Below are 26,233 nucleotides of genomic sequence, written 5' to 3' on the forward strand. Positions count from 1 at the left end.
CTTGAATGAGATGCAAAGCTCTCAGCTTACTTCTCCCGATACGTGACTGTCCTTAGTGTGCTTTTGCCTGGGGTCACACAGTGTTAGTCACGTGTATGCAAGATGATGTGACAGAGAGAGAGAGAGTCGGTGGCTGATGAGTGGGCCTTCCCTACCAGGAAATCCAGCTCCTTCAGCATGTGTCTTGGAACACTTGAGAGACACCGCACCCCTCCAAGGCCTTTATGTGAAGTCCAGTGATTGCTGGGTGTCAAGAGGAACGGGAGCAGAGATCATGACTGAGCCTGGAGATGATGTCTCACTAGGGGACATGATTTTTTTTTTCCTCCAGGTCTTTTTTTGATGTGAAACTTTGAACTATCGTGTTCAACAAGGAGTTGCCAATCTAGCATGCTGCTCTACAGTGAAGTCTTCTTATGCATACCTGTGCCAGCATGTCTTTTATTAGTTGGATATCTGACATACTGACATACTCAGTGTTTCCTCTGCAGGTTTTCAGCTGAAATACAGCTTAACTCGGTCATTAACCAAAAATGTTCCTAACAGTTCAGCGTTAGTGGAGTGAAATGCCCTTGATTTGTACTGATTGTTAGACACAGAGGCCAGGAGCTGTTGATCAACTATGGCTGTACCTATTAGTCCAGACAAATGAAAAAGTAAACTTTCTTACACGCAGTGTAACAAAGCCCTAGGAGAGAGCTGGTCCTTCCATAATGAGATAGCGCAGAAGTGGGGTGTTGGAAGGTCCTATGGACTGAGCAAATTAAGGTGATGAGTATAACATGCATTGGCAAACAAAGGATCTCTTAAATAGTTGCTTCACAGCGTTCAAGAACCTGAATCAGCTGAGTACCACTCTCACACTGGTGTAGGTGTTAAGAGGTTCTAGTTGTGGAAGGGTATATTAGGACGTTTGCACTACCATCCTAGCTGGTAGGAGGTAGGGTTGTTTTAGGGGTTATAAGGCTGTAGCTAGAGTTCACGTAGTTATTGATCTCCCTTCTTTATTTGGCTTCAGAGAAAACCTTTGTGATCTTGCAAAAGAAGTAGGTAAATTCTGCCCTTTTGTAACTGTATTCTTGTTATGTGTGATGTAGCCTATATGAGTTCAATTAATTGCTATTTTTTTTATTCTGTCAGAAATGTGCAAAAGATGCAGTAGTAACATTAGCCCTCATTCAGTAGATCAGTGATGTTCCTGAATGATGAAAGAATAGACCAGAGGAAACTTTCTAAGTTAAACAGATGTAATAGGTTTTATTGATCTGATCTAGCTGTACATGTCCCTGTTCATTGCAGGGGAGTTGGACTGGGTGACTTTTAAATGTCCCTTTCAACTCAAACAATTCTATGATTCTATCTACTGTTGTTTAAAAGCGAACTTTGCTTTTGCAGATACGCATGAACTTTGTAGACAATAAACTTGGAACTGAAAGCACTTCTTAAATTAATGAGGCAGTTAATAAGTACCATCGCTTACGTAGAGGAGATCAACTTGAAAAATGGTAGTGTTTGACATAGCACGGAGTGAAAAATGGATCCTTCTTTGTCATACAAGGAGCCGGAGAAAATGCGTTCCTGAGCAAGCAATCTGAAGAGCTGATATTTGGAAAGATAAAAACGTTTTGTTTTTTGTAGCTTCAGTTTGGTTGAGCTGAGGAGCGTAATAGCTGAAGAATGGAGCCTAAAATGCCTATCTCTGACTACCCCTGGGGTACAAGTTGTATGGGTTGTGTTATGCCGCAGGGGAAATGCTAAGTCACGGCCCGAAGCAGTGATTGAGCACCTGGTGGAAGGCAGAGCCAGCCCAGGCAAGCACAGCTGCGTGCAATGTACCTGAGTGACCAGTGGGCTGGAGCCAGGATCCACCCCTTCCCAGACCTCACTGGAAGGTTGGCAGTTGAGGTGAGGGGATCTTGCTGGATACTCCTGTGTATGTGAGGACTTCCAAAGGTAAACTTTTCCTTTGTTTCTTTGCCTATGGCTGTTGTATTTGAGCAAGTCCTTGCTTGCTGCAGCCTAGGACTTTGCTACTCTGCTGCATTGTTGTGCTTTCCATCATGTTACAGTATTACATAAGATACATGCAGTTTGTTGACTGATGTAGCTTAGCATAGGTATACCCTCTGTAACTAGAGTGAAGGAAGCAATTCCTTCCCCCTGGAAAGAGGGGTAACTTTGTTATTTTTGTTGGTGCTTTTAGCCTTTAGTGGAGTTTGTGTCTGCCCAAGCGCTGGTTAAAAAGTTTGTTTAGTGTGGGGAGGAGCTTCTCCTTGGAGGAAAGCAAGACCTTTTCTGATTCTGGAGTAATAAGTCTGGAAAACGCTTGCTTTGGGTGGCAGGTGTCTAAACTATTCTGCATTTCATTGATGGAGTGGAGGGTGGATTTATATATGTGTAGTAGCTACTTTAAGGTCTTATTCTATCACAGTCTCTTGGAAAGCCTTCAAAACTGACCCGCAGACCTTTTGTAGCCTCTCTTTAAGCATTTAGTAATATATTGTGCCCTCAGACGTGCTTAACTTACTGCAGGTGAAGGAAGGTCGTGCTGTTATCAGGAGCTAATTAGCCAGGTTGTAGGAAACTAAATATCACCATCCTCACTCTACTTGTGGGCAGAAGCGATCGCTATCGTGCTGCTTTGAAGTGCATGTGGAGGATGCAAAGTGAAGGAGATATCCAGTCGTGTGTTTTGCCCCAGCTCTAATTTTTGAGGTTGTGAATTCTATGCTATGCTGACTGTCCTACAAGCTGTGCCTGACTGGAATTTCCTTTGGTATTTTATCTTTCCTTACATCCTGCACTGAAAAGCTAAATGTGGCTATGCTGTATAGAGTTTTAAACAAAAGCTCATGCGACCTTGCCAGTTTCAGAAAGGGTTTTGGGTTAGGTAATAATTTTACTCTGAAAAGGCACATTTAAAAAATAAATAGAGAAATGCCTTATCACAGGGCTCCTTCCCTGCAATGCAAGTGTGGCTACCAGCTCCAGGTCTACATGAAGTGTGAATCAAGCTTCAAGACCAAAAATCACTAAAAGAGATTTGGTTTTTCCCTCATTTGTTTCTTCACCTTCCTTCTTCTGGGCCTGCTTCACAAGTTTCATGACAGCCTTGAGAGGCATTTCATCCACATGATGCCTAGCGTCCGCTTGTCATCTCTTGGTTTCTATAGTAGCAGGGCCAGACGTGGTGAATTAGAAGTAATGATATATTTATCTTACTTCTGATGCTTTTAAGGATTTGCCTTCATGGAAAATAGATACCAACTGTACTGCCTAGCAGTGGCTTGCTAGGTATGCTCAAGAGATTGAAAACTGTTTCAACTCACACTCTTTGTCATGATTTCTGATGTAGAACAGAGGCATAGTGGGTTCGTGGGTATACAACAGGAAAGCAAGAAAGGGACAGGTTAGTGCAGAGAACAAAGCACCAAAGAGATGCTTCGGATGCAAGCAGAGAACATAAATGAGGGGCCACTACGAGGTGCTGCTTCTGTGGGTAGCTTTCTCAAGCCTTTGTGTTCCCACCTGTCCCTTAACATGCTCCTTATTGCACAATTTTACTCTAAAGATTTTTGAAGAGGCTGAGTGAGCTTCAGCAAATGGTTGCAAGGCTGGGCAGGAGCTGAATTCCCTCAGTCCTGCTGCTGGCTGCCATTCTCCATGCCACTAAATGCCCTTCATGCAATGGGGGACTGTGCACTATTAATGCATGCAAACTCTGAAGCCTAAATAGAAATGAATTTGTCTTAGAGTGTAGTTACAGATACCAGTTATCATGACTGTTCCTTTTAATCAGTGTGAACAATACCCTTGTGATATTTTTTGTGCTGCTGAGGAAATATGCACACATTTTTATTGCATTTTATCAATCTTTCTTGTTCATTTTGTAGCCCAAGTCCTTTCCAGTGGATTGGCAATAGCCTTTCTTTTACAACAGTTTGATTTAGGAGTGCTGCTACCCATCATTGTTACATTGGTGGAGAAATGAAATGTTTATGGACTAATCTATACCATCCTCCCAAACCATAGATTTTGGTAATGGAAAGTTCAGTTTAATGCTCTAATAAACTGTGGGCTGATGCATACTGTGCCAATTAATCTAGAAGGTAGATGTGAGAGTGAAATCTTACATTTTCAGCAACATTTCAGTCTTCGTTCTCAAATAAATGTACGTGCCTAGGTAGATGAAGTATTGCATATTTCATCATAAAACAAATGAGAAATAATAGGTTACTAAGGAACAATTCTGTTTTTATTACGCTTTTTAGCCCTTCCTTGTATCCTTATAGAAGTCAGCCTCCCTACAGTAAAAACAGTGAAGGTTTACCATGACAGCATGATACGGTTCATATTCATTTGAAAACTGAGATTAGATTGAAAATTTGCTCAAGTATAACAATTGTTCTGGTAATAATGGCATGAAATGCCTTAAGAGAGGAGCTATGTGAGAAAGGAAAATGCTGTGGGGTGGGAGCAGGCTTACATCACTGGAAGGGTGATGTTAATGGACTTTGTTCAGAGAGCACTGTTCTGTGTATCGTGGCATCTTAGTGCCTCAGTACTAAAGTAGAGAAGATGGATGTGAGAGCTGGATTGGCTTAGTGATGTAAATAGCCAAATTTGCCTGCCAGAAAGAAGACAGATGCATTTGCTGTACTTGCTCTTATTGGGTTTTCCATCACAGTGTGTGCTGGAGCTAGAAGATGTGTGAAAGACCCAGGTGACATTGTAGAGGAAACAAGTGCATTTATTGCTGTGGTGTAAAAGCATTGGAGATGTCTCCAGATGGATGGCAAGCCTTCAGAGCCTTCAGCTGATGCTATGAGATGTCAGTGAGTATATATGCTGGCTCCTGTAGTATGAGAGACTGTGGATGTTCCATCCCTGGAGGTGGTCAAGACCAGGTTGGTTGGGGCCCTGGGCAACCTGGTCTAGTACCAAATCTGGAGGTTAGTAGCCCTGCCTGTGGCAGGGGGTTGGAACTTGATGGTCCTTGGGTCCTTTCCAACCCAAGCCCTCCTATGATATGATTCTGTGAGGGTAATTAATACACCTTCTATACCTTTGTGTTTTATTGAAGAATGACACAGCTAATTGTGTACAATGCTATGATCAGTAAATAATTCCTGACACATCAGGCACACCTGGAAAACCTTCCCTTCCTGCCTGCCTGAACTGAGTGGCTCAAGGTTAGGAAAAACATTACTGATGTCCTCATCTTTTTAACACTTAATTGCTTCATGTGGGAGCCCAGTTAGACCTGGGAGACAGCAAAGCACCACGAGTAGCACAAAAACAGCTTCTGGTTTTTTTTCCAGCCAAGGGTCTGGTCCCTTGGTCAGCATACAGCCTGTAGGTAGGAGAGAGCTAATGTGAAGCTCAGTGTCCACACTTCCTCAGTTGTTCTGATGTTACTGCTTTGGTTTTGTATGGTGCGTGCTCCATGTTGCTAGTCACCCTGCCTTGTGGTGCATACCAAGGACTAGCATTTTGCACCTTGACCTTTCCTTGGGGGTTTAGCCCTGCTCTCAAGGAGTTAAACTCGATTGCTTTGAGTAATGGAAAGCATGGTCATTAACAATGTTCTATTTAAAATACAAAGCAAATGCAGTGATAACAAGAGGTGTCAGATGTCTGGGTCTGAGAATTACTTTTTCCATTCTGAGCCTGAGCAGATGCAGAGCAGCCTTCCCCGGCTGTTGGGATCTCTCTGGTCCCACTATGTGGGTAGAGCAAGAGCTCAGCCACTATGCAGCATGGTGTCCATTTTGTTAGAGATCTTTGTTTATGCATTTCCTAGTTGTGCTTTCAGGTTGGGTACCTTTTGAGATGGGTTTTATCAATGGAATTAAAACCTTCTGAGAGAGAGGTCTGGATTTTTGTGTCTCTCCATTAAAATCTTTTTTCCTTAAACCATCTCATTTCTATGCTTTCAAAACAAAACATTTCTGGTTGATGTCATTTTTGTTGAACAACAGCTTCTGGTTGAAGCTGTAACTTGCTGAAAGAAGGTAGTATTTAAGAGTTGGTCTTTCTTTATAAGTGACTGAATTATTTAAGATGACTCCAAAAATGTTGTCTTGCCAGGATATGATTTTTTTTAACATATATTTGTCTCTATGTATGTAGGTTTTAACTATGGGTGGCTTAAGCCTGCCTATTTCTAGACAGAAGCTGTCCCATTCTGTTAATAGAATGGAATTGGACTTAACCTTACATGTTAACCAAAGCTGTGATTTTTAGAGAGGAATGGTAGAAACGTTGGTCTTTCAGGCTGTTTCCAACCCTGGGCTGGTTATGTGACTGCACGCTGATGTCGTGCAGTGAGGAAGTGTCAAAATGAGACTGACAGCATATGTGGAGAAATGTTGTTTTGCTTTTTGTTTGTTTGCTTTCCCAGCAACTGAGATCCATGGAAAGAGAAACCACACGGAGCATATATGTGCAATATGGTGAGAAGCAGTGGGTTGTCTAGCAGTCCTTTGAGGAATATCCTCTAGGCTGAGGCTCTATAAATAACTCTGTTCATGCATCTTGATTTTTATTTTTTTCCTTGCCTTCTTAGGACAAAGCTAAGAAACTACCTCCCATTTTCCTTCTATCGAAGCCTTTTTTTGCCCACTATGCATGAAGCAAGCACCTGTAAGCTACCTCCTGGCATGGGTCTCTGGGCAGGCCATAGCTCTGAGACTTGCTTGGCCCCATCTGCCAGCATGCAGGAGATTTTTTTGGGGAAGCCTTGCAAAAGAGGCAGCTGCTGCTCCACTGGCTGTGCTGTGGCTTATTCTCATGCCAGCTGCCCCTGGTGCACCTGTTGGTGCTTGAATGATGGAGCTGTTCTGCGCTGTAACTTAATAAGGCTAAGTCAGATTTTAATAGAACAAACTGACCCTCAGATAGTGGGCTAAAGCAGTTTCGCAAACGCTTAAGGAAAGGAGCAAGGAGCTACATTTAAGGGCAGGGATGTGAGGGTGACAGTTCAGCCCTGGGAGCTGGTTACTCTGCAGGCATTGGGCTGCTCTCCATGTGGTTGGTTTCCCTCTTTCAGAGCCTTTACGTGTGTCTAATTACTGATCACTTGTTCTAGTTGTCCATAAAACTCTAAATACAGCTGGTTGAGAGGATCCCTTCCCAGTTGTGCTGTGGGCATACTGTTGTAGTACTAAGGAGTCTTTGCCAGGTAGAGTGGCCTCTCTGAGACAGGGTGCCTCCTGAGACAGGGTCTCCATGGCTGCTTTTGGGTCTGTCTGTGCACTGGGGTAGGTGCTTCCCTGGGGGCTGTTCTGATACCAGCTCCAGGTGGCCTTCTCCCAAAAGCACGTTGGTGCTGATGTGTGTGGCAGCTTCCTGACCACTCCTCCTCCCAGTCCCCCAGTAAAGCACTTTTCATCCATCTTAAGTAGTGACCCCTTGAAGATGTTCAAATATATTTTTTTCATAAAACTTTATTTTGTGAAGTACAACGTACAGAAATAAATTAAGTGCTGAGTTCTTGTTTGAGTAGGTTTAGAGGGGGTAAAAAAGACTTTATAGCCTCAAAGTGACAACAGGGATTTACTGATGCTTTATTTTTCCAGAGGTTTACATTCTTTCATGGGAAACAACATGGAAAGAGATGTTTGGGATGGATGAGTGCTGGACAGTGGCAGTTTTTCCATCTAACTCTCCCTGGTGAAAGTTCAGTTTTTGGAAGTGACCCAGAGGCAATGCCTATGGATGCACTGGTTAAAAAGAAAAGTAGTGGGTTTGGAGGCATATTGTCCAGTCCTACGCAGTTTCCATGTTGATGATGACTGCCAGAGCAAGAATTTCACTCAGGCAGATCTTAGGTGCCATCTGGTCTTTCCGAATTCAACTTGTTCTAGGAAGGAATGGAAGAGTTCGATTTGAAATCACCTTTGGCTGAAGAAACACTGCAAAATGACAAATGGAGCCCTTAATTTTGCTTTTGAGATGCCTGTTTAGTTGCACGTGAGTTGGGATTGTCTCTCCCAGCATAGGATAGCAGCTCAAAGGAGCCCACACACCCCCGGTATCTTGTTTGCATTTTAAAGAGAGGTGCTAAGCTTTTCTGCTGACAAAATAGAAGCATATGAAGGTTGTGGGTTGTGTTGTTTCTTTTATTGCTTTTCTTTTCCCCCTGCTTGTAGAAATACTGCTGAATGCACTTCTGAAGCCCCCTTTTGGCTATTGACCATGACTGTTAAAATACTTTCTTCAGATAATTACTTCATTTCTTTTGGAAAGCTGTTCTCAGTAGTTCACAATAGTAGTTAGGCTGTTCTTTCTACAGTCATCTTTGAATTATCAGAAGGTGTTATTTAGGTTTGTTTTTTCTGATTCTATTTCTCAAGGTGTCAATTTGCATAGTGTGAACTCTTATATGACAACAGAAATCTAAGATGATATTTAAGCTCAAGTTTTTTCATGCTCATAGGTAAACTGAGCATTTTTTCACGATTTGGCTGTGGGAAAAATCCAATAAATGGCATCTGAGTTTCTAACCAGTTGTAGAGCTGGGAATAAGACCCAGGGATCTGCCTTCCTGTGCTCTTTGCTCTTGGACAGCAGTTTAATTTTATCATTGGTGAGACAGTGTCATGTTGATTTCACAACCTATGTCTGGCCATGGGCAAGAAGAAGCCTATAAGCATAGCAAAGAGACGAGGCTAAGCATGCAAATTGGGAACGTACCATTTGTTATCTGGGGACGTCCACTTAGACAGACATGATGTGCTTTACAAATGCTGTGGAAAAAATACAGATGTGATAGTTAGAAGGAGCAGCAAATATTACTTCAGGAGACGCCTTCAAAAGCAAGAGCTGCTCAGGAGCTGATGGTGTTGAAAAGGCACGCTTCTGATCAGATTTGACTCAGCAAAGTGATGGAAACTTTGAAGTGTTTAATACTGTCCCTGCTTGGATGTGATGAGACTGAATGTCAGATGGATCATTTTGCCCAAGCATTAGCTGTGGGTTAGTTTACTTCCAATTATGGCAGCTTTTCTACAGAATGTCAGAGCCTAGAGACCCAGGGCTAACAGCAGTGGCCTTCTCTGCTGTGGCTGAACGTAGCCTTTCCCGTGGTGTGACTGCTGGGTAGGCACATCATTTTCATGCATAAACCTTTCAACGTAACTTAGCTTCTCTGGCAAATTGGGTGGGCAAAGCTATAGCTAAGAGCCAACTGCAATGAGACTCAGGGATGAAATATAGGACAAGAGGGTGTTGAACCCCCACACGTACCCTCGTAGTTGATGCAGCCGTTGGAGTCTTCCTGACCTTTCATCAGTTCTTCTACTTCCTCTTCTGTCATCTTCTCGCCTGGAGAGCCAAGGCAGCCTGGTTAATTCTTAAACAGACACAGCTGAGGCTGAATCCTGCAGCTTTTCCAAATGCTTTCTTTGTTTTCTGAGATAGTAGCAAGAAGATCTGTTGCTGAACTAAGACTTATTCATTTTAACTTTCTTTACAAGTTCTGCACGTGCACGTAGACATAGGGCTCCCAGCCATTTACAGAGTGAAGAACTATGCAGCAAATCCTCTATCTGTGTGCTTTAGGCCACTAGAGATTACAGCCTTTTCTCTCTCTCCCTGCATGGACCCTTTTAGTACCTAATCTGAGTTCAGAAGTAAAACTCTTTCTTTTGATCTTTCTGTTGCTTTGCATCAGCTTTCCAAGAGTCTTGGCTAGCAGTCTCCCACCTGTCTAAGCTAGTTACAACATTCTTCCTCCCTCTCTCATGCCTTCAAACAGCAGCAATTGTTTGTGTTCACAGATGTGACAATCCCTTACCCAGTGTAGCCAGTACATGGCGGAGCTCAGCCCCCATGACTGTGCCGTTGCCTTCCTTGTCGAAAACACGCAGACCTTCAACAAAGTCTTCAAAGGTACCCTGATCCTTGTTGTTAGCAGCTGCTTGCAGCATGGGCAGGAACTCTTCAAAAGTGATCTTCTTGGCATTCATTTCTGCAAAGAAAGCATCAGTTGCAATGCTGCTGGACACTTGAATGTTCACCCAGGATATTCACACTGAAATTTGGGGAAGCCTCACACCTCACTTGCAAGCCTCTTTCACCACAGGGTTTGGCTGTTCTGCAGAATCTAGATTCTCCTATTGTTGGAGTTAGTTTTGGAATCCATCTGATTTTTCACATCCTTTCTCTACTCCACTTTTCCCATGGCTTTATAAAGTGCATGTGTGTTGCATATTTCCTTCAGAAATGAAGCGTGCTATGCGAGTTGATCTTCAAAAAGATTTTGGCAATGGGGGAGCTACAGAATACAGTGAAACAGAACTCCTTTCCTACTGCCTAGGTTTTAAGGCAAGAAGAGTGAGATGCAGAGACTTAAAGCCCCCCCTGGCTTTGTCAACTTTGTGTTATTGGCCTCATCACGTTCTCTTGGATGTGATAGCAGAGACTTGGCAAAAGAATAAACCAACTAAAAATAGGATGCTCAGTGGAGGTGGTATCCAAATCTGCTATTCAGCATGCTCACTGCGGAGGTTTAAGGCCTCACAAGCTTAGTGCATCTTGCCCCTTTGTTTTCAGAAGCTGGAGGTCTTCAGTGAGGCCTTCCCCAGATGGCAAGGCTGCCAGAAGGATCCCTTTCTTTTTCTTTCTTACTTAAACCCTTTCAAGGAGCAGCTTTCATCTGGGTGAGGATGAAATATAATAGGTGGAAATATAAGAGCTTTTTGAAAAGATAGTTGTTACAGAAACTATTTCACTACCCAGCTATATAAAGACGTTCAGTTATTGGTATAGTCACTTAAAGCACTGTCTCAGCTCGGTATTAGTCTTCTGCTTAGCACTTCCCACTGATGCTAATGCTTAACTCAGGACTTACAAACTGTTCCTTAGAGCCTCTCTTTCCAGGCCAGATGGTTTGGATATTGTTTAGCCTATCCTAATATGTGACTCTCTGGAATTGGTGATGTCCTGCAGCCAAGTCCTTGTTAAAAGGAGATTATCACAAAATTTACCACTTTTTATCTCTACAGAGGAAGAAAGGAAATAGAAAGTGACAGTTAGTAAATGACCAGTAATAAATTGTTAACGTGTGCTGTGCGTGACTAGGTTTGTAGCAGTTTTAAAAAGGCCATTCTGTTCAGCTACAATATACAGTTGGGTTTCTACTCTTGGGGTATGTCTCAGCTAATGCAAAAGAACTGCTGCTAGAAATAGCCCCTTGCTGAGGAGTCTGGGTCACAAAGAGACTGTGAGCAGTAAGAAGTGCGTGCTGCTCCAAGCTGACGACAAAGTGATCTCTGCAGAGACTACTCCATAGCCTAGAGATAAGGCTTTCCTTTTTCTGAATGCAGTACTCCCTGCTGCCCCCATCTTCTTCAAAAGAAACTGGCAAAATTCCCCTTGCTGCTGCTGGAGAGCCCGCCTTGCTTCCCTATTGGAGCAAAAAATCATCTCCCTCCTACTGGGAGTTCTGATGTTTCCTAGTTAGTTCCCCAGTCTGAAAAAGGTCCCAGGAGAGATAGCAGGGTTCTTACCCTCTTTGCTGGGGTTGCCCAGGATCTTGTTGATCTCAGCGTTTGTGGGGTTCTGTCCCAGTGCCCGAACGATGTCACCGACCTGGCTCAGGGTAATCTTGGCATCACCAGTCCTGTCAAAGAGGAGGAAGGCCTCCTTGAAGTCTGCAAGGGAAGAGCAATGGTTAGATTGAGGCAGGGAGCTACACTTTGACCCGTTGCATTGACCAAGCTGTGGGCCTGTTGTCTCCTGGTACTGTTCCAACGACTCCAGGGGAGTTAGCAGGGGAATCTTTGGCCTCCAGTCCCAAGAGAAACTCCTCCTCTCTGATGTTTGGGTTTCTCTATTTTTAAACTTTTATGACTACCTTTTGTAGCTTTCTTGACTCTAAAAGCCACCAGTAGTTTTGCAATTGACCTTGTAGTTATTTCAAGCACAGAGTAAAATAAGCTTTCTACAGCCCTTACTATTCAAGAACAAGTTTCTTTACGTGACATAGCAGCAGGATCCACTGTACTCTATCTCATCCAAAGACTGTGACTCTTCTGCCACAGTACCTAGCTGCACAAAACATCTGCCTGCTTCAATGGGTTCTGCTTGCGATTTCAACATCTTGACTACACGCTACTAACAGGAAACTTGAAGGCAGAGTTGAAGTGCTCCTACTTCTGCTCTGCCCTAAAGCTGTCCTACAATGACACTTCCACCTGTGTTCATAATCATAGAATCATTAAGGTTGGGAAAGACCACTAAGAACATCTAGTTGAACCATCAACCCCTCCCCACCATGCCTGCTCAGTGCCACATCTTCACATTCCTTGAACCCTCCGGGGAAGGTGACTCCTCCACCTCTGTGGGCAGCCTATTCCATTGCCTGACCACTCTGAGAAGAAATTTCTCCTTATATCCAACCCAAATCTCCACCGGTACAATTTCAGGCCTCTTGTCCTATCACGAGTTACCCGAGAGAAGATGCCAACCCCCCACCTCACCACAACCTCCTTTCAGGCAGTTGCAGAGGGAGAATAGAAACATTACGAAGCATAGAGTAGAATCAGAATAACTTATTTCCTCCTTTGTCTGCCATTTGCAGTCTGTACCCCCTTCTTATATATGTGTGAATGTCTAGGCAACGCTTGTGTGGTTCCTTATTATGGTGCATTCCCAATGTGTACAACTTCAAGACTTTGTTTCTTTTAGTGATGTCAGGTTATCAACATTCCTTTATTCTCCCCTTGCTGCTGACCAAGTACTTTGGTGTACTGACATTTCCCTTATAAAAATCAGTGCAGGCAGTTGCCTGTCACGTTGTCTATCTGAAAAGCTTAGCTAAAAGGCCATCTTTGAACCTCATATGTCTGGAGCATCTTGGTCTATGCTGTTATTTCTTCTGAGCTGCGATGCCTGATAGTGCTATGTTTTGACTCCAAGTGGATCAAGTGCATGTCCTTCCCTTGGCTGTGATGCTCCCCTAGCATCTTGAGAGGGCTTTGTCTCACAATATGCGTAGGTGGAATGTCCTTTGTGCCTCAGGGCAGATTTAGGAGTAGCAAACCTCATCGAGTCATGTCCTCATTCATCTTGTGCTGGGGACATACGGCACAGTGGTGCTTAGGGTCTTGCTTTAGCCATCCATAAACCACGTTATTGGAGGAGATTCTGGCATCCAGAAAAACTGCTGATATGGGATGTACAACCGGCTAGGCTGTAATCTAATACATCTGAAACTAATCTTCTTACTGTTTGATGTGTGAGACCTATAACCCTTTACTATTAGCCCTCTCCCCTTACGGCTTTTATTGCAGACTATGAAATCAAGGCCTTCTGGACCTGTGTGGAGCTTCCCCTTACAATATACCAGCTTCATATCAGCTTCTGCTCTTGCAACTGAGGTTGATAGAGCTGTGCTGATTTATAGTATGTGATCAGATCTTTCATCTGGTGCATTCCTGACATTTAGCCAGAGAGAAGTATAAAACAATGCCACTTTGTTATTAGAAAAGCCTTCAGAGTTTCCCTACTTTGTAAATCCCATGAAGTTTTACGTTCATTGGGCTCTGAACGCAGCTCCACAGCTCAGAGAAATTCTTTCTGTCTTAGGTGTGAGCATCACAGCAATAGCTTCAATTGCTTTTTTTATAGCTAGTCCTAGTTTATACCTTTGCTGGAATAAGCAAGTCTAAAATCCCTCTGTAAGGAGGGCAATAACCAGCTGCTTGTGTGGATGGAAATAGCAACTGAGGGTGGGACAGCTCTGTTCCAAGGAAATTCTCCTTCTCTCAAGTGGACTTTAATTACTCCTCTGTTTGCCTTAGTCATCGCAGCAAGATAGCAGCTGGATGGTCTGAAATATGGAAGGAAGCCGACAAAAATCTTTTGTCTTGTTCCATGTGCCAGTTTTGAATTGATGACGTTTCTCTTTAAGCTCCCTACCATTTTGTAGAAGTTTTAAAATTGCAAAGCAGTGAGGAGCCCTGGCCACAAAGGAAAACATTTTGAGTGTTTGGATGTCAGGAAGGAGAATGGTTCAAGCCCTATCTTCTGCACAGTATCTTTCCCTGTCCTTTTTGATGGTGCAAGCCAGAACAGGCTGATATTTGGGAAGTTTAGAGCTCTTTTAACACCTGCTTCAAGTTGTTCCCCATCCTCTGGATTCATAGTAAATTCTCGTGTATTCCATTCTAAATAACTTCTTCACACTGAGAAGACTTCTGTATTTGCTACTGCATTTTTGACAGGTGTCTAAATCTACATTATTTAATATAATCCAAATACCTCTTTTAAGGTATTTAAAACACTCCTTTTTAGGTTTCTAGGGCTTCCCTGGGGGTGAATTTGTGACTTGCTTCTCAGCAGTTCACCAGTCGGAAATAATGCAAGATGCTTGAGAACTGTAGCACATTCAGACTAATTACATTTTGTGACAGTTCATGAGTCACTTATTTGCCAGCCACTTCCATGCTTCCTGAATATATTTAAAATAAAATAGCCTCTCTGCCCCCTCTTCCATAGCATCTCCTAGCAAAACTGACAGGTGAGCCTTTAGCAATATGTTTTCTGTTCATTTAAGTGCACGGCTCAATTAAATTTTCAGTTCACTCCCTTGTTTTTTTTTGTCTTCAACTGCCTATTTCCCTCATAGCTTTAAGAAAACAAACAAAATCCATTTCCAGCATACTTTTGAGCAGCCAGCCCAGCTGAAATATGTTCAGCAGGTAGAAGTGGTAGCACCGTTGTATTTCCCCTTCACACATCAGGTCATATACTTCTCAACTTAGGTGACATATAAGCACCCAGATAAATTACGTGTAAATCTGAGGCCACATCATTGTTCAGTTTAAGTCAGCACAGCGACTCTGAAGTCAAGAGTGTTGTGAATTATGCCAGGTGAATGAAGTCCTAGCTCATCTTTTGGTAGGGGTTAAGCTTTCAAGACTGTAGCTGCCCTCTGAACTCACATACATGTCAAACGCATCGGCTGTCTTGTAACTTACCATCCTGCTGCTCCTTGGAGAACTCGATCTGTTGGAAGGAAATCAATCACAAAAAATAGCTTAGGAAGGGGGGGCTGGGGGAGAACCTGCTTGTTTTCTAAAGCATCCAGCTCAATCCATGAGTATCTTCCAAGACAGCAAAAACCGTGGCCTGACAGATGCACAGAAGTGATGCAGATGGCAAAAGAGCTCTTAAGACCGGTGAACGTTTAGCTTTTTGGTAGCCGTTACGGTCCCCCCTCCTGCCCCCTGTTAGTTTAGTTTTTGTTTCACTTACCATTGATTTCGTCAGGTGAGAAGGACTGCAGTTGGGAAGAGAGAAAGAAAAAAAGGAGAAGTAGTACTGCTGAAAATGCACTGAGAGAAAGCAAGTAGCACAAGGTAGCTGAGCATTCCAATATCTGTCTTGCCTGATGTAATTAGGCCACAGAAACCCAAACTAGCAACCTGCCATGTAAAAATGCATCCCCAGGCCTGTTTTTAGGGCTCTTGTAAAAACCTGCATCCCTGAGAACACCAAGGTTGTGGCCAGAAGCACTAATAATCTACAGTTTCTTAACAAATAGGTTGTTTATGTACCACCAGGTCACTTAATACTTTAGTATAGACTCACTTAAATACAACCATTTGAAGTAATATTTATATCAAGCAGGTTTTTTTTTTTCTTTTTTCTTTTTAAACATTAACATAGAAAATAAATCATGCCTTCCAAGCTTGTGTTTAAGTTAGCTTTTGTTCATAAAGCATTAAGCTATGATACTCTCTTGTATTAAAGACATTGCAGAGGAAAATCAAGCAAACCTGAACTGTCACCTCCTGGCCTGTCCTCCCCCCAGGACTAACTTGAACAAGAAGCTGAATTTACTGCTGTAAAATACACTGCCTCGCTGCTAACGTTTAGCTCTGCAGTGGACCCACCATGATTGAGAGTTGGAAAAGTAGAGCGGCGGACGGGCCGGAGGGATTAGCTGAGAGGTCTCTGAAAGTGGTCCTGCTTTCCTGGCCTTTCTTCCCCTTATTTATCTGGCAGCGCTGACGGCATTGCCTGGATTAGGTGTCAGAAGGAAGCTGCCCCTCCCCTTGGTGAGTTCTTTAGCTTTCTTAGGGCAAAGTGACAGGAGGCACCGTGCCTTGATGGGCGCCTTACGGCTGCTATTTTTAGGAGGTTGGAGAGGGGCAGGGAGTTGCAAGCAGCAAGTTTGGATCATGTCAGCACTTTCTGGGTCTGGACCATCAAGAGGGGATATTCCTTGTCCGGGCCTACCAAGATAGGAAAGGCTCCTATTTCTCCAATAAGCTATAAAGTCAGCAATCGAGGAGCGCTGAGGGCAAGAGGTGCCATGTATTTGCCCAGCTGTCTTGTTTTACACGTGGCTTGCAAGTTGTGTGTGAGGTGCAGCTGGATAGCATGCTTTGGGTTTGTTTCAAAGCCCATGAAATCACCAGTACTCCTTGTCCCTTTGCTGGCTTTTCTCAAGCCCTTATTTGGATGGTGTAGAGGTCTGCATTAGATGGGTGGTGCTGCTTGTCTTTCTGGTGCAATCCAGCTGTTGGCGCTGGGAAAAAGTTCACCTGCTTGTTGAGGTGGTGTCCAACCAAAGGTCTTCCCCTGCACTGGTCATGTTTTCCTAATTTTGAAGCCTTCTAAGGGTGAATTTATGCACACGTCTGGACCCAGCTGTATTGCTAGGTTTGTAGCCGATGAGGAGGTGTACTTTGCAGTGCAGCGAGGAATTTAGGATCTTCCCTCTAGGGCTTGGGTTAGGACTTTAGCATGCCGACTTCAGAGCTTGCTGCTGTTATGGGAGGAGGAGCTGCTGGGGGTCAGAATTGGAGGGGTTTTTGTGGTGCAGGTATATGGAAGAAGCTGTGATTGAAGCAAGGATGCATGTCAAGCTTTGTGTGCTGGAAGGGGGACTAGACTGGTCGTGGTGGGGAAAGACAGCAGTGGCTTTTGGGCTGCAGGGTGGTCCTGGTGGGATTACTAGTGGGGTGTTTCAGGTTAAAGAAGGGAGGTTGTACAGTTTCTCCAGTAGCAAAGGTCTATTCCTATAGTGCAACACTTTCCAAGCCTGGCTCACATCTCTAAGCTGATGCAATGAAAGGTAAAAAATGAGGGAAAACTGCTCCAAACTTTGCTTCCTCTTTGTCACTCCAACTGGATAAGGAGGTTCATGGGGCTGGGATGGGAAGATTGTACAACAGCAAGAGACTTCATTCTTATAAACAAGTCTTCCCTAACGTCTGTTCTCCTTTGTTGTGCGCTTGCCACTGCTCTTTTTCTAATGATAAAATGTGATCGGTGGGAAACTTTCTCCTGTAGCTCATTTAGTTATCCTGGAGACAAACTTAACTGTTTTGGCTTTTTTCAGTATGAAAAGGAAATGATCAAATCCAACCAGACTTAACGTGAATATCCTTTAAAGACTGAACAGTCAAAATGGGTCAAAATAATTAGTGCTATCTGAAACTTTAACTTCTTATCTCCCCTCTTGAATTCTAAAGATGCAACTGCAAAGAATTTTCTGAGCTACTCATTTTAGTTTGAAGACATTTTGTCCAAATGGATTATTTGTGTTTTGGGGGAATACCTGGAAAATACAGAGCCTGAAAAATGCTCTGCTGCCAGTTCTTCACTTTTGCTTGTTCTGCTGCTTGTGATCTATTATCATGTGGGAACGGGGACATATTCAAGACAGGGCAAAGCCGTAGGGTTACACAGAAAAGGGATTTGATGTTTTTGTCTGAATTAGCCCACATGGATTTAGCACAGTTCAGATCTCCTAATTAATACCGGCTGGGCAGGAGCACAGGCAGTGAGAAAGCTAATACAGACCCTGGCCATCAGTCCCGGTGCATTAATAGAGGAGCTCTCCAAAGACTTTGGCAGAGCTGAAATGTTGCCTGGGTCAAAGCAGTGTGTTGCCTTTTGTGGAATTTTCCTCCTGCCCTCAGCCTCTTGCTCTGCAGTGCTGGAGGCTGGAAAATGCTTCCCTGGAAACACGATTGAATTTTGGCTCAAGGAAAAATTTCCTGAGTATCTTCTTGATTTCAGATCCAGTCTATCACTGGCTGCAACAAAACCCATTCAGAAAGATGTTAAATGACAACAAGAAAGTAATTGGGGCCCGTTTGTCTTAAACAGAGAAAACTGATACCTGGATTAGTCAGCCACCTGGCTTGAATGGGCTATCAAGTAAGTATAAATTGAGAGGGTTCTCCATATAAGCAGGCAGAAGTCTTGACTGTATGAGGCTTTGGCTCAGGTTTTACAAGAGCAAATACTTGTGCACCATATCATCCCTTCATTTTGTCACTGATTCTCAAATTAACAAGCCCTAGGCATTGTTTCACTGGGGAGAAGTTATCTAGCATGGGCACGTATCAATTAAGCAGCTCTAAGCCTACAGGGTTTGTTGGGGGCTTTAAAATGCATCTTGTTTTAAATGTGATGAGTCTCAGGGCCTTAGGAAGATGGTGAAATTTCAGGGAGTTCAGTTTGGTGTGGGTGTTTTTAAATAAAATCTAGTTTTTTAACTAAAACTAAACACAAATGCCATCCCCCAAAACCTCCAGCAAAAATAATGAAGGAGTGGAGGAACTGCAACGTACGGAAAGACCAGCAGGAGCTGGATTTCTCTAACTTGGCTCAGCCCTTACTTAGGGATAAGGTTGTTATCCAGGAGGAGGATAGCCATACCAAGGAAAAGTGCTGCTTTTTTTCTGTTTTGTTTTGTATTGTTTTGTTTCTGAATGAGGCATTTCGCTATGTAGTTTGTGACCATCTTCTATTCTTCTGATTGCTAATGGGACACATTCTGACCAGATCCCAGTCACATGGAGGAGGGTGGACAGGATTCTGTGCGACTCTTCATCACCAGATAAGCAGAATACCCAATCCACACAAACCCATGTGCTGTGCCCACCTATTTGGACTGGAGGGCACTGTAAGTACAGCTGTGCTGATGGACAGTCACTTTGTGCTCTTTGCAAGTGTCTGGGCATGGTGAAGGACCCCATGGAAGGGTGCTGCTTGCAGTTAAAGCTGCTCCACCTGCTTGCTGCTCTTTGGCTGAGTTACAGAGAAAAGAATTGTTGTAACTGGGATCGGATTAGGGAGCCACCAGCTAATTCATGGTACTGTTTCTGTAGAAGAGATGGAGAACTTTTCAGATGTCTCTAAAAATCAGAGGGAGAAAGATCAGACAGTCCCTGAGGATTCTTGTTATGTATTTAGCTGCTCATACAGACCTCGAGGGATTTCTTTTATTTCTGGGTGGATGTAGCTGGGGTTGTGCCTGTAGCAGTTCATATGGTGTCTGCTCACTGCTAATGCCTCCTCCTGCACGTATTTTCTAGCAGACACGATTGAGTGCAGGATTACACAGCCCTCCGACCATTCCTTACACAGATCTTCCAACCCTCACCCTGCTTCAGTAGCTGCTGCGATCGATGCCACAGATCTCAGAGGCCGTTCCCAACTTAAGTAAAAATCATCAGCCTGATGGATTTAGCCTCGTATCTTTTATAAGACAGACACACCAAGAGGGGGTGAGCTGTTGAGAAAGAGCTCTTTTTTGAGAAAGAAACTGCCAAGAAATATAATAGGAGAAAGAATAAAGATGAGCACTGCTAATGGATGGGAGAGAAATGGGAGATGCCACGAGGTTTGGAAGAACAGTTGTAAATCTTTTAGCCTAATGGGTTTTATAGTGATATATGTTTTTTTTATGCCTTGTTTACTTCAGAGTTTGCAACTTCACAGTTAGGCTAAAACTTGTAGATGAACCTTGGCAATTAATTAAATGTGCCCTTCTGAAATGCCTGAGTGTGAAACGTGTCGCGGCTGCCGATTGTAGCATTTTGCACAGGCTTTATTGGCTTCACAGGGGGAAGGACAGTCAGCTGTGCTCGCTTGTTAGCGTGTCCCTTTCCTAATTGCATTTAGTTTTGCATGAATGTGTGTAATCGAGGGGATGTGCGAGGAAATGGGAGGCTCTGGAGCTCTGTGCTGCTGCTCTCCAAGGGATGCCTTGTTTTAACATGCCTCCCAGTGGCAGTGGTAGAGTATTAACATTATTTAAGCTATTGCTACTTGACATTTAGGTGCTATGCAGCAAACTAGCCAGCTGAAAGCGTTTTTTGGCCATGTGTGTGAGATGTAATAAAGCCTCAAGGAACCAGGGGCAAATTTCCATCTTGGCTGTTTCATATCCCCTTACAGTCAGCTTCTTTCTTTACGTGTCATGGGCTAAATTAGTCACCTTCTTCTTACCTTATGTAAGATAAACTCAAGTATCTTGTTGCTATCGGTAGTGATCTCTCTGTGTGCTAAGGGGCTGTAAACTGCTAGAAGTACTGTTTGAAATTTAAAAAGAAAAAAAAGAGGGAAACCATTACTTTTTAAATGGTTTTTCAGGTTAGCAGACAGTGACTCCTAAAATATACGGACAAATTATATTTCTGAGGGATTCCTTGCTTAACAGCACTTCAGGAAGCTGATCTGGATGGTCAGGGAGGTACTTTCACATCTCTTTAGGTGAAGTCTCATTGGTGTTTGTCTCCTTCCTACCTGAAGGGCACTTAAGACCAGTGACCTTGTCTAGTAGTTAAGTCCATCCTAAAGAATCTGGAGTGTGGCTGGTGTTGGGTCAAGCATAACCTAAAGGCCTGAGCCCAAACATTTCAGCCAGGAACCTGCCAGTTTGCAAGAAAGCCCTTAATGCTATGAGCAAAGCTACCGTTAACCTTGCTGTTCTCATTCTGCCACTTCACAAGGAGTTTCTGCAGTGCAATTGCTCTCTGAGTACTTCAGCTGACATTTGCAGCCCCGCTTGCCCTCCAGCCCAGCAGCTTTCTGTCAGTGCATTTAGTGAGTTTACCTCTCTGGTTATATCCAATGCAGTGCATGTTCAGAGACGACCTCCTTGGGTACTGAATATATTAAGAGTTAAGGACATTTGGAGAAACACTTTTTGTGGTCTTAAGAGCTCTGTATTTAAAAACAAAATGATCACACAGGCTTGCTTCCATGCAGCAGGCTTTGTCATGCATCACACAGTTACACAAGGCCTTAGCAAATATCTGTCAGTTGATAATTATGAATTACTTTCCCCAAAGATATAGGTAGTGTATATGCAATAGGGTATGGCATAATGAGTCTCTTTGAAAACATCACTGTGCAAAGCCTCACGTACCAAAGAAGCATCACTTACACCATGGGCACTTAGGAAAAGACACTCAAGTGTACTCTTTAAGTAAAGGACCTGGTGTGACGCTGGGTCAGAGTGCTACACGTTCAGATCACTACAGAGAAAGCACTGAGCTCAGCATCTCCAGATCCCAAAGCCCTGTGGTCAGTGCTGCAAGGCTGGTGTTGGTCCAAGGTGTATGTGCTGGGAAGTTCCCTTGAACCTTCAAGTTCCCAGTAAGAAAAAAGCAACACACTCTTCATGTTAGTGGTAGGGACAAAGTTAAACGCAAGGAAACTCTATCTACCTGCTTCTGGTTTGAACAGTTTGAAGCTTGGCCATTTATCAATGCTTTTGTTGCAAAACCGAACACCTGAGAAATTCTCCATTGTAAAGGTTTCAAAGCAGTGCTGTTCATCTGCTCAGAGCTCCTCACTGAGGCATGCACGTGAGAAGGAAGGTGACAAAACAGGTGAGCTAACTGTTGGGAGAATGTCCTTCCTACAGTTTTAAGTACTGAATTCCAGGAGTCTTTTAACAAACTGACTCAAAATGGTTCTTTATTCTTTTAATCATGGTTGGCTCCTGTTGAAATCCAGGTCGCAATATTCCAATGTGTCCATCACCCTGTTCTTCTCCTGTCAGTGATTTAATTCTTGACCTTTGTATTTGACATTAAAGTCCCAGGACACGCTTTTGAAAAAGGGGAAATATAAATTTAAACTTGAAAGGTTTATGCAAAGTAAATTCAGAGCTGTTGTTTCTTGAGTAGGGAAAAAAAAGGTCTTTAATCTTTGACTTCAAAATGAATTCCTCCTGTTCCCAGTCCTTGCCTTGATTTCCTTTCTGTCCTGGTTGCACTGTAACCTATGGTGAGCTGAGGGAAAGGCTGAGTTCAGACACTCGAGTCTTTAGCAATCTGGTATTCCTGTTACTCGGGGTTTTAGTCAATAGATGGTGCTCAAAAATAGAAAATCTCACACTAGCTGCTAGTACGTCACTAAGTCATTTGCTTCAATTGGGTTAACCTAAAGTGTACGTGGAAAGAACGGTCGGTAGCAACAAGAGAAGATGAAAGGCCTATTACCACTTCTGAGGATGCTAGGTGATTTGGGTGCCTACTTTTGCGAGAACCCAGCTTAAGACTTCTTAAGCTTGGCTTATAAAGCATGCATTCCAAGAGGCTGAAAATCAGGCTCCATAAAGAATGACCAAGCAAGGTATCTGAAAGGAGGAATATCCCCAAAAGAATGACCAGCAATATTGGGAAACCTCTTTCTTGTTTGTTCTGGAGAATATTATGATTTCTGATACCCGCTGAAAATGAGGTGTACCGCCAGATTTGGCTTTTTTGGCTGATGTAAATCCTGATTAGGCAGCTCCACCCTTACCTGCTCCAGCTGTAATGGATAGAGGGAGCTTGGATGTAAAAGCTAAGGAAACCTTTCTGTGTGTCTGCTGGCTTGGTGACTCTCCAAAACATTGCTGGCCCCACAGCCCAGCAATCCCAGGAATTCCTTGTTTGCATCAAGCTACAAGATGGCTGATAATTCCCCTGGTGAGCATTGGGGAACCCATTTGATACTCTTGTTGAAGATGCTGGGGGCTTTGACTCCACACTTGGTAGATCAGCACAAGAGCTCCAGGAGAGGGTGCTGATCAGAAGAGAGTCCTGGTCAGAAGCTGAGGTTTAGGTACTTTCTGGCTCTGAAGTTTTGCTGGAAGTGGTGCTGTGCTTCTCTCTGTGCTGACACTTTGCTGGTTGAATGGAAGGATTCAGGATTCATTAATGGTAAAAGAAGGGGTTGAGCTAAAACTCAGAAGATGTGTTTTTCTGTACCCAGCTCTACCATACACATCTCCTGGTCAAATTGCTTAGAAGAGGAGACTATTTCCCCTAATTTCCTGAGGTCTCAGTGAGTGAAAACGAGTAACCCAGGATGACTGGCTGGTGCTTCAGGAGGTTGTCAAGTTCCTGCTGCAAGACACCATGCCAAAAGCACTGTGGTTGTTCCTGTTGCGTGCTCTAAGAGCCGGCCCTGGAGGTGCCGTGGGCCATCTGAGCAACCCTGGACTGCCATGGAGGTCCCGGTGTGGGGGGAAGGCTTGGGACTGAAGGGACCTGTCACCTGTCAGAAGTGTGGGCTTCTGCACCACACATGGTGGTGATCGCTGTGCAGTTGGGTGGGCCCCCTCATTGCTGGGGGGCTCTCTCTGCCTGTATAGCACCTCTGAGGCTTCCTGGCCCTGGACTGGTAAGGCTGTGATGGGATGGAGACTGTGCCCCCCACGCTGCAGGGCAGACCTGCATCCTCCATCATGCTGCTCATAGCTTTACTCATTTGCAAAGAGGAATAGTAATGCTTGTGTGCTGCCGTTAGTGTTAAGAAAATAGTTTTGCTAGCCCAGGTTTTCCCACACTTCAAAGAGGAATAACATTGTCTGATCTTTCAGAAGAAAGAATTTAAGAAGACTCTCCTATGTCATATTGGATCAGATAAAACCTAGAGCGTTCTCTTTTTGCTATTGGCATATATCCCTTGCTGTAAAGGAGAGCTGTCTGTGCAGAAGAGTGGGTTGGATTGCCTCAGACTGCAGCCTGCCATTTTTTTAGCTGGTAATATACTATTAAGCCTATTTATGTTAAGATAGATTAGCTGAGATCACTGAAGTTGAAAATTCTATTTTCTCCTAATGAACTGGACATAGAGAGCTATCAAATCATATTAAATTATTTCATAGGCAATCTAGCTTGTGTTCCCTTTCATCTCTGAGATGAGCAAAATGTGAAGTCTAATCTAATTTTCAGACGGTATCCTCAAAAACAGTGGGCTTTTGTGTAGCTTTTGCTAAGATTGTTTTAAATATTTCAGTATTTCTTTTTTTTTTTTTTCCCCTCTTGGTCTTGTTTTGATTTGCCAGTGAGTTCAGCTTCAGTCTTATGAGGAGCTACATGCTGTTCCAGCAAAATACTGGCTACCAGTAGTGAAAATCAAAGAGAACTTCAGGAATTTTACTGAGTGGATCGTAATCCTGGGACTATATTGATGACAGACTGCATGTATTAAGATACCTTAAACAGAATTCATCATGAGATTAAAATGAATAGGTCCTATTAGGAGTCCTTGTACTCCTTTTCTTCATAGTAGGCATGATTCCTTAGCAGCAAATTGGTCCCAGGACCAATCAGCTTGTCAGGTAGGTGGAGAACAACTATTTATAGTCATGCCCAGAGAAATAGGTCTGTCCCTTCATCTCTTTGACTGCTTTAACTCCCCCTACTCTTTCCTAAATAGAGATTTCCCTTTGAGGAGTGCCTGGGGAATTCTTTTCAGAGGGTTACGGCAATGATTGGTGATGCTGGATGGCATGCAAAGTCTAAATTCAGTATAAGTTCCAACGGACATGCAGTCAGAGGGAAGCCTCTGGAAGCCTTTTCCTCTTCCTTCCTTTCAATTTGCAGCAAACTGTGAGTTTTGAGCAAATGTGAAAAGGTGAGAGGAAATAACCTGAAACTTCCATTCATGGCTTTCTAGCTCATGGTGTTTTTCAACGTTGGTTGCACAGAGAAAACGAAAATAGGTGAATTTGCCAAATCTTTTCCATCTTTGCTGCTTTTAAAGACAAGCAGTGCTGATGTTAAAACACATGCCCAAAGGGTCATGGGGTGCTTGCAAAAATTTGGGAAGAACTTTGAGGGGAAATTGCAAAATAACATCTGTTTTTAGTACCACGCTGTGGGAAAGCATTTCATTCCACGTTCTGGTAACCTTTTCATGCACCTACTTCAGGGTTTGGGGGATTCATTTTTTTATGGGTTTTTTTTTGGGTTGGTATTTTGGGTTTTTTTGGTGGAACTTGTAACTTCAGCTTTACTAAGCGAGTCAGGCTGATACTGGTTTGGTAAGGGGGTGACCCTCTGCAATATGCTTGCAGTCACCAAGCTGCACTCTTCTGTTAAATCATGCGCCATGCCTCACACGCCTCCAAGCTACTAAAACAACCAAAAGCTCAGCAGCTCAAGAAATCCACTGCCCGAGGGTTACTTATTCATTTCACGACAGGAACCAAACACACACAACATTTCACTGCGGGTTTCAGCAAGAACTCTGCTAACTTTCCCTCTTGGGAGTGTTTGGGGCCAGCGATCAGCACGCGTTCATCCATTACCTTGATGCTCTTGAGGTCGATGGCTGGTTCTTTGGGTTTAGCGGGCGCTGGTGCAGGTGCTGGCGCGGGTGCGGGTGCTGCTGCTGCTGCTGCTGCTGGTTTCTTAACGTCCTTCTTAGGTGCCATTTTGTGTTGCTTAAACTTGAGAGTGAAGGTGGCCCCCCCCAAAAAAAGAACCTGAAGACCCCCCTAAAAGCGATTCCTGGGAGAGAAGCAGTGGTCGGAATGAGCTACAGCCCGTGCCCTGGCGGTGGACCCAGTGTGCTAAACTCTATAAGGGCATATATATATTTCACTTAGTGCCTTGTACAATCCTGACACATGCAGCTGGATTGGACAGTCCCTAATCGAGGGGGGTGTCATTCCAGCTCGGGCTATAAATGGAATATAAGAGTTCAGGGCTTCAGAAGATCAAGGGACTTCAGAGCCTTTTTTTCCCCCCTCTTTAAAAACCCCGGCCACCTCCTCTGCTTTTTTTTTTCTTTTTTTTCTTTTTTTTTTTTTTTTACTTTGTGAAAAGTAGAGGGGAAATGTGACAAATCCGCTTTCAGACCTGCTGTTGACGTTCGGGCATGGATTGAACGGTTCTTTTTTCTCATCTGAATTTCAACTCCGCTGAAGTAATAAATCTCCTTTCCTTCCCTCCCGTTCTGCCCCATGCCTGCGTAGTGCTCCAGGAGGGTTTGGTTTCAAGCAGGCATTTTGACTTTCATGGCTGGGAAGATCATCAATTTCCAACCTTGTTTGCCTCTCTCCCCAGAGTCCCGCACTCCTCCTCTGCTTCCTTCATTTACAGGGAAGTGTTGATCAAGCAAAGGCTCTGGGTGTTTAAAAATAAAGCAGACAAATAAGGAAAACACTGCAGTACCTTCAGCCAAGGCGCCG

General features: G+C 43.6%; 2 protein-coding genes across 6 annotated transcripts in view; one reads left to right on the forward strand and one right to left on the reverse strand.

Moving 5' to 3' along the window:
- The window catches only part of CPS1 (carbamoyl-phosphate synthase 1), a 177,872-nt gene that overhangs the window by 2,249 nt on the left and 149,390 nt on the right, over positions 1–26,233 (forward strand). The window lies entirely within an intron of this gene.
- Positions 7,545–25,594, reverse strand: MYL1 (myosin, light chain 1, alkali; skeletal, fast). 5 transcript variants are annotated; one of them, XM_040703371.2, is made up of 8 exons: positions 15,906–15,980; positions 15,265–15,289; positions 14,988–15,015; positions 11,514–11,657; positions 9,800–9,973; positions 9,250–9,327; positions 8,698–8,750; positions 7,545–7,864 (listed from the first exon to the last, which is right to left on the reverse strand). In XM_040703371.2, the coding sequence occupies exons 2-7, from the start codon at positions 15,265–15,267 to the stop codon at positions 8,722–8,724; spliced, it is 456 nt and encodes a 151-aa protein (XP_040559305.1). In that variant the 5' UTR covers positions 15,268–15,289; positions 15,906–15,980; the 3' UTR covers positions 7,545–7,864; positions 8,698–8,721. The 5 variants fall into 5 exon arrangements, with proteins under 5 accessions (XP_040559305.1, XP_015144626.2, XP_015144627.2 ...); XM_015289140.4 differs by lacking the exons at positions 15,265–15,289; positions 15,906–15,980 and adding an exon at positions 25,349–25,594; XM_015289141.4 differs by lacking the exons at positions 15,265–15,289; positions 15,906–15,980 and adding an exon at positions 25,349–25,594 and having other exon boundaries at positions 7,545–7,916.

The sequence above is a fragment of the Gallus gallus genome, chromosome 7, assembly GCF_016699485.2.
Source record: "Gallus gallus isolate bGalGal1 chromosome 7, bGalGal1.mat.broiler.GRCg7b, whole genome shotgun sequence".
Classification (NCBI taxonomy): Eukaryota; Metazoa; Chordata; class Aves; order Galliformes; family Phasianidae; genus Gallus; species Gallus gallus.

What these genes read in the sequence shown, in the direction of transcription:
- MYL1 (XM_015289140.4), bottom strand. Translation starts at nt 25,474, where the DNA reads ATGGCACCTAAGAAGGACGTTAAGAAACCAGCAGCAGCAGCAGCAGCA. An exon ending in CTCCAAGGAGCAGCAGGATG is followed by an intron (nt 11,658 to 14,987) that starts GTAAGTTACAAG and finishes CTTCCCTTGCAG; the next exon opens with ACTTCAAGGAGGCCTTCCTC. An exon ending in GGGCAACCCCAGCAAAGAGG is followed by an intron (nt 9,974 to 11,513) that starts GTAAGAACCCTG and finishes CTTTCTTTGCAG; the next exon opens with AAATGAATGCCAAGAAGATC.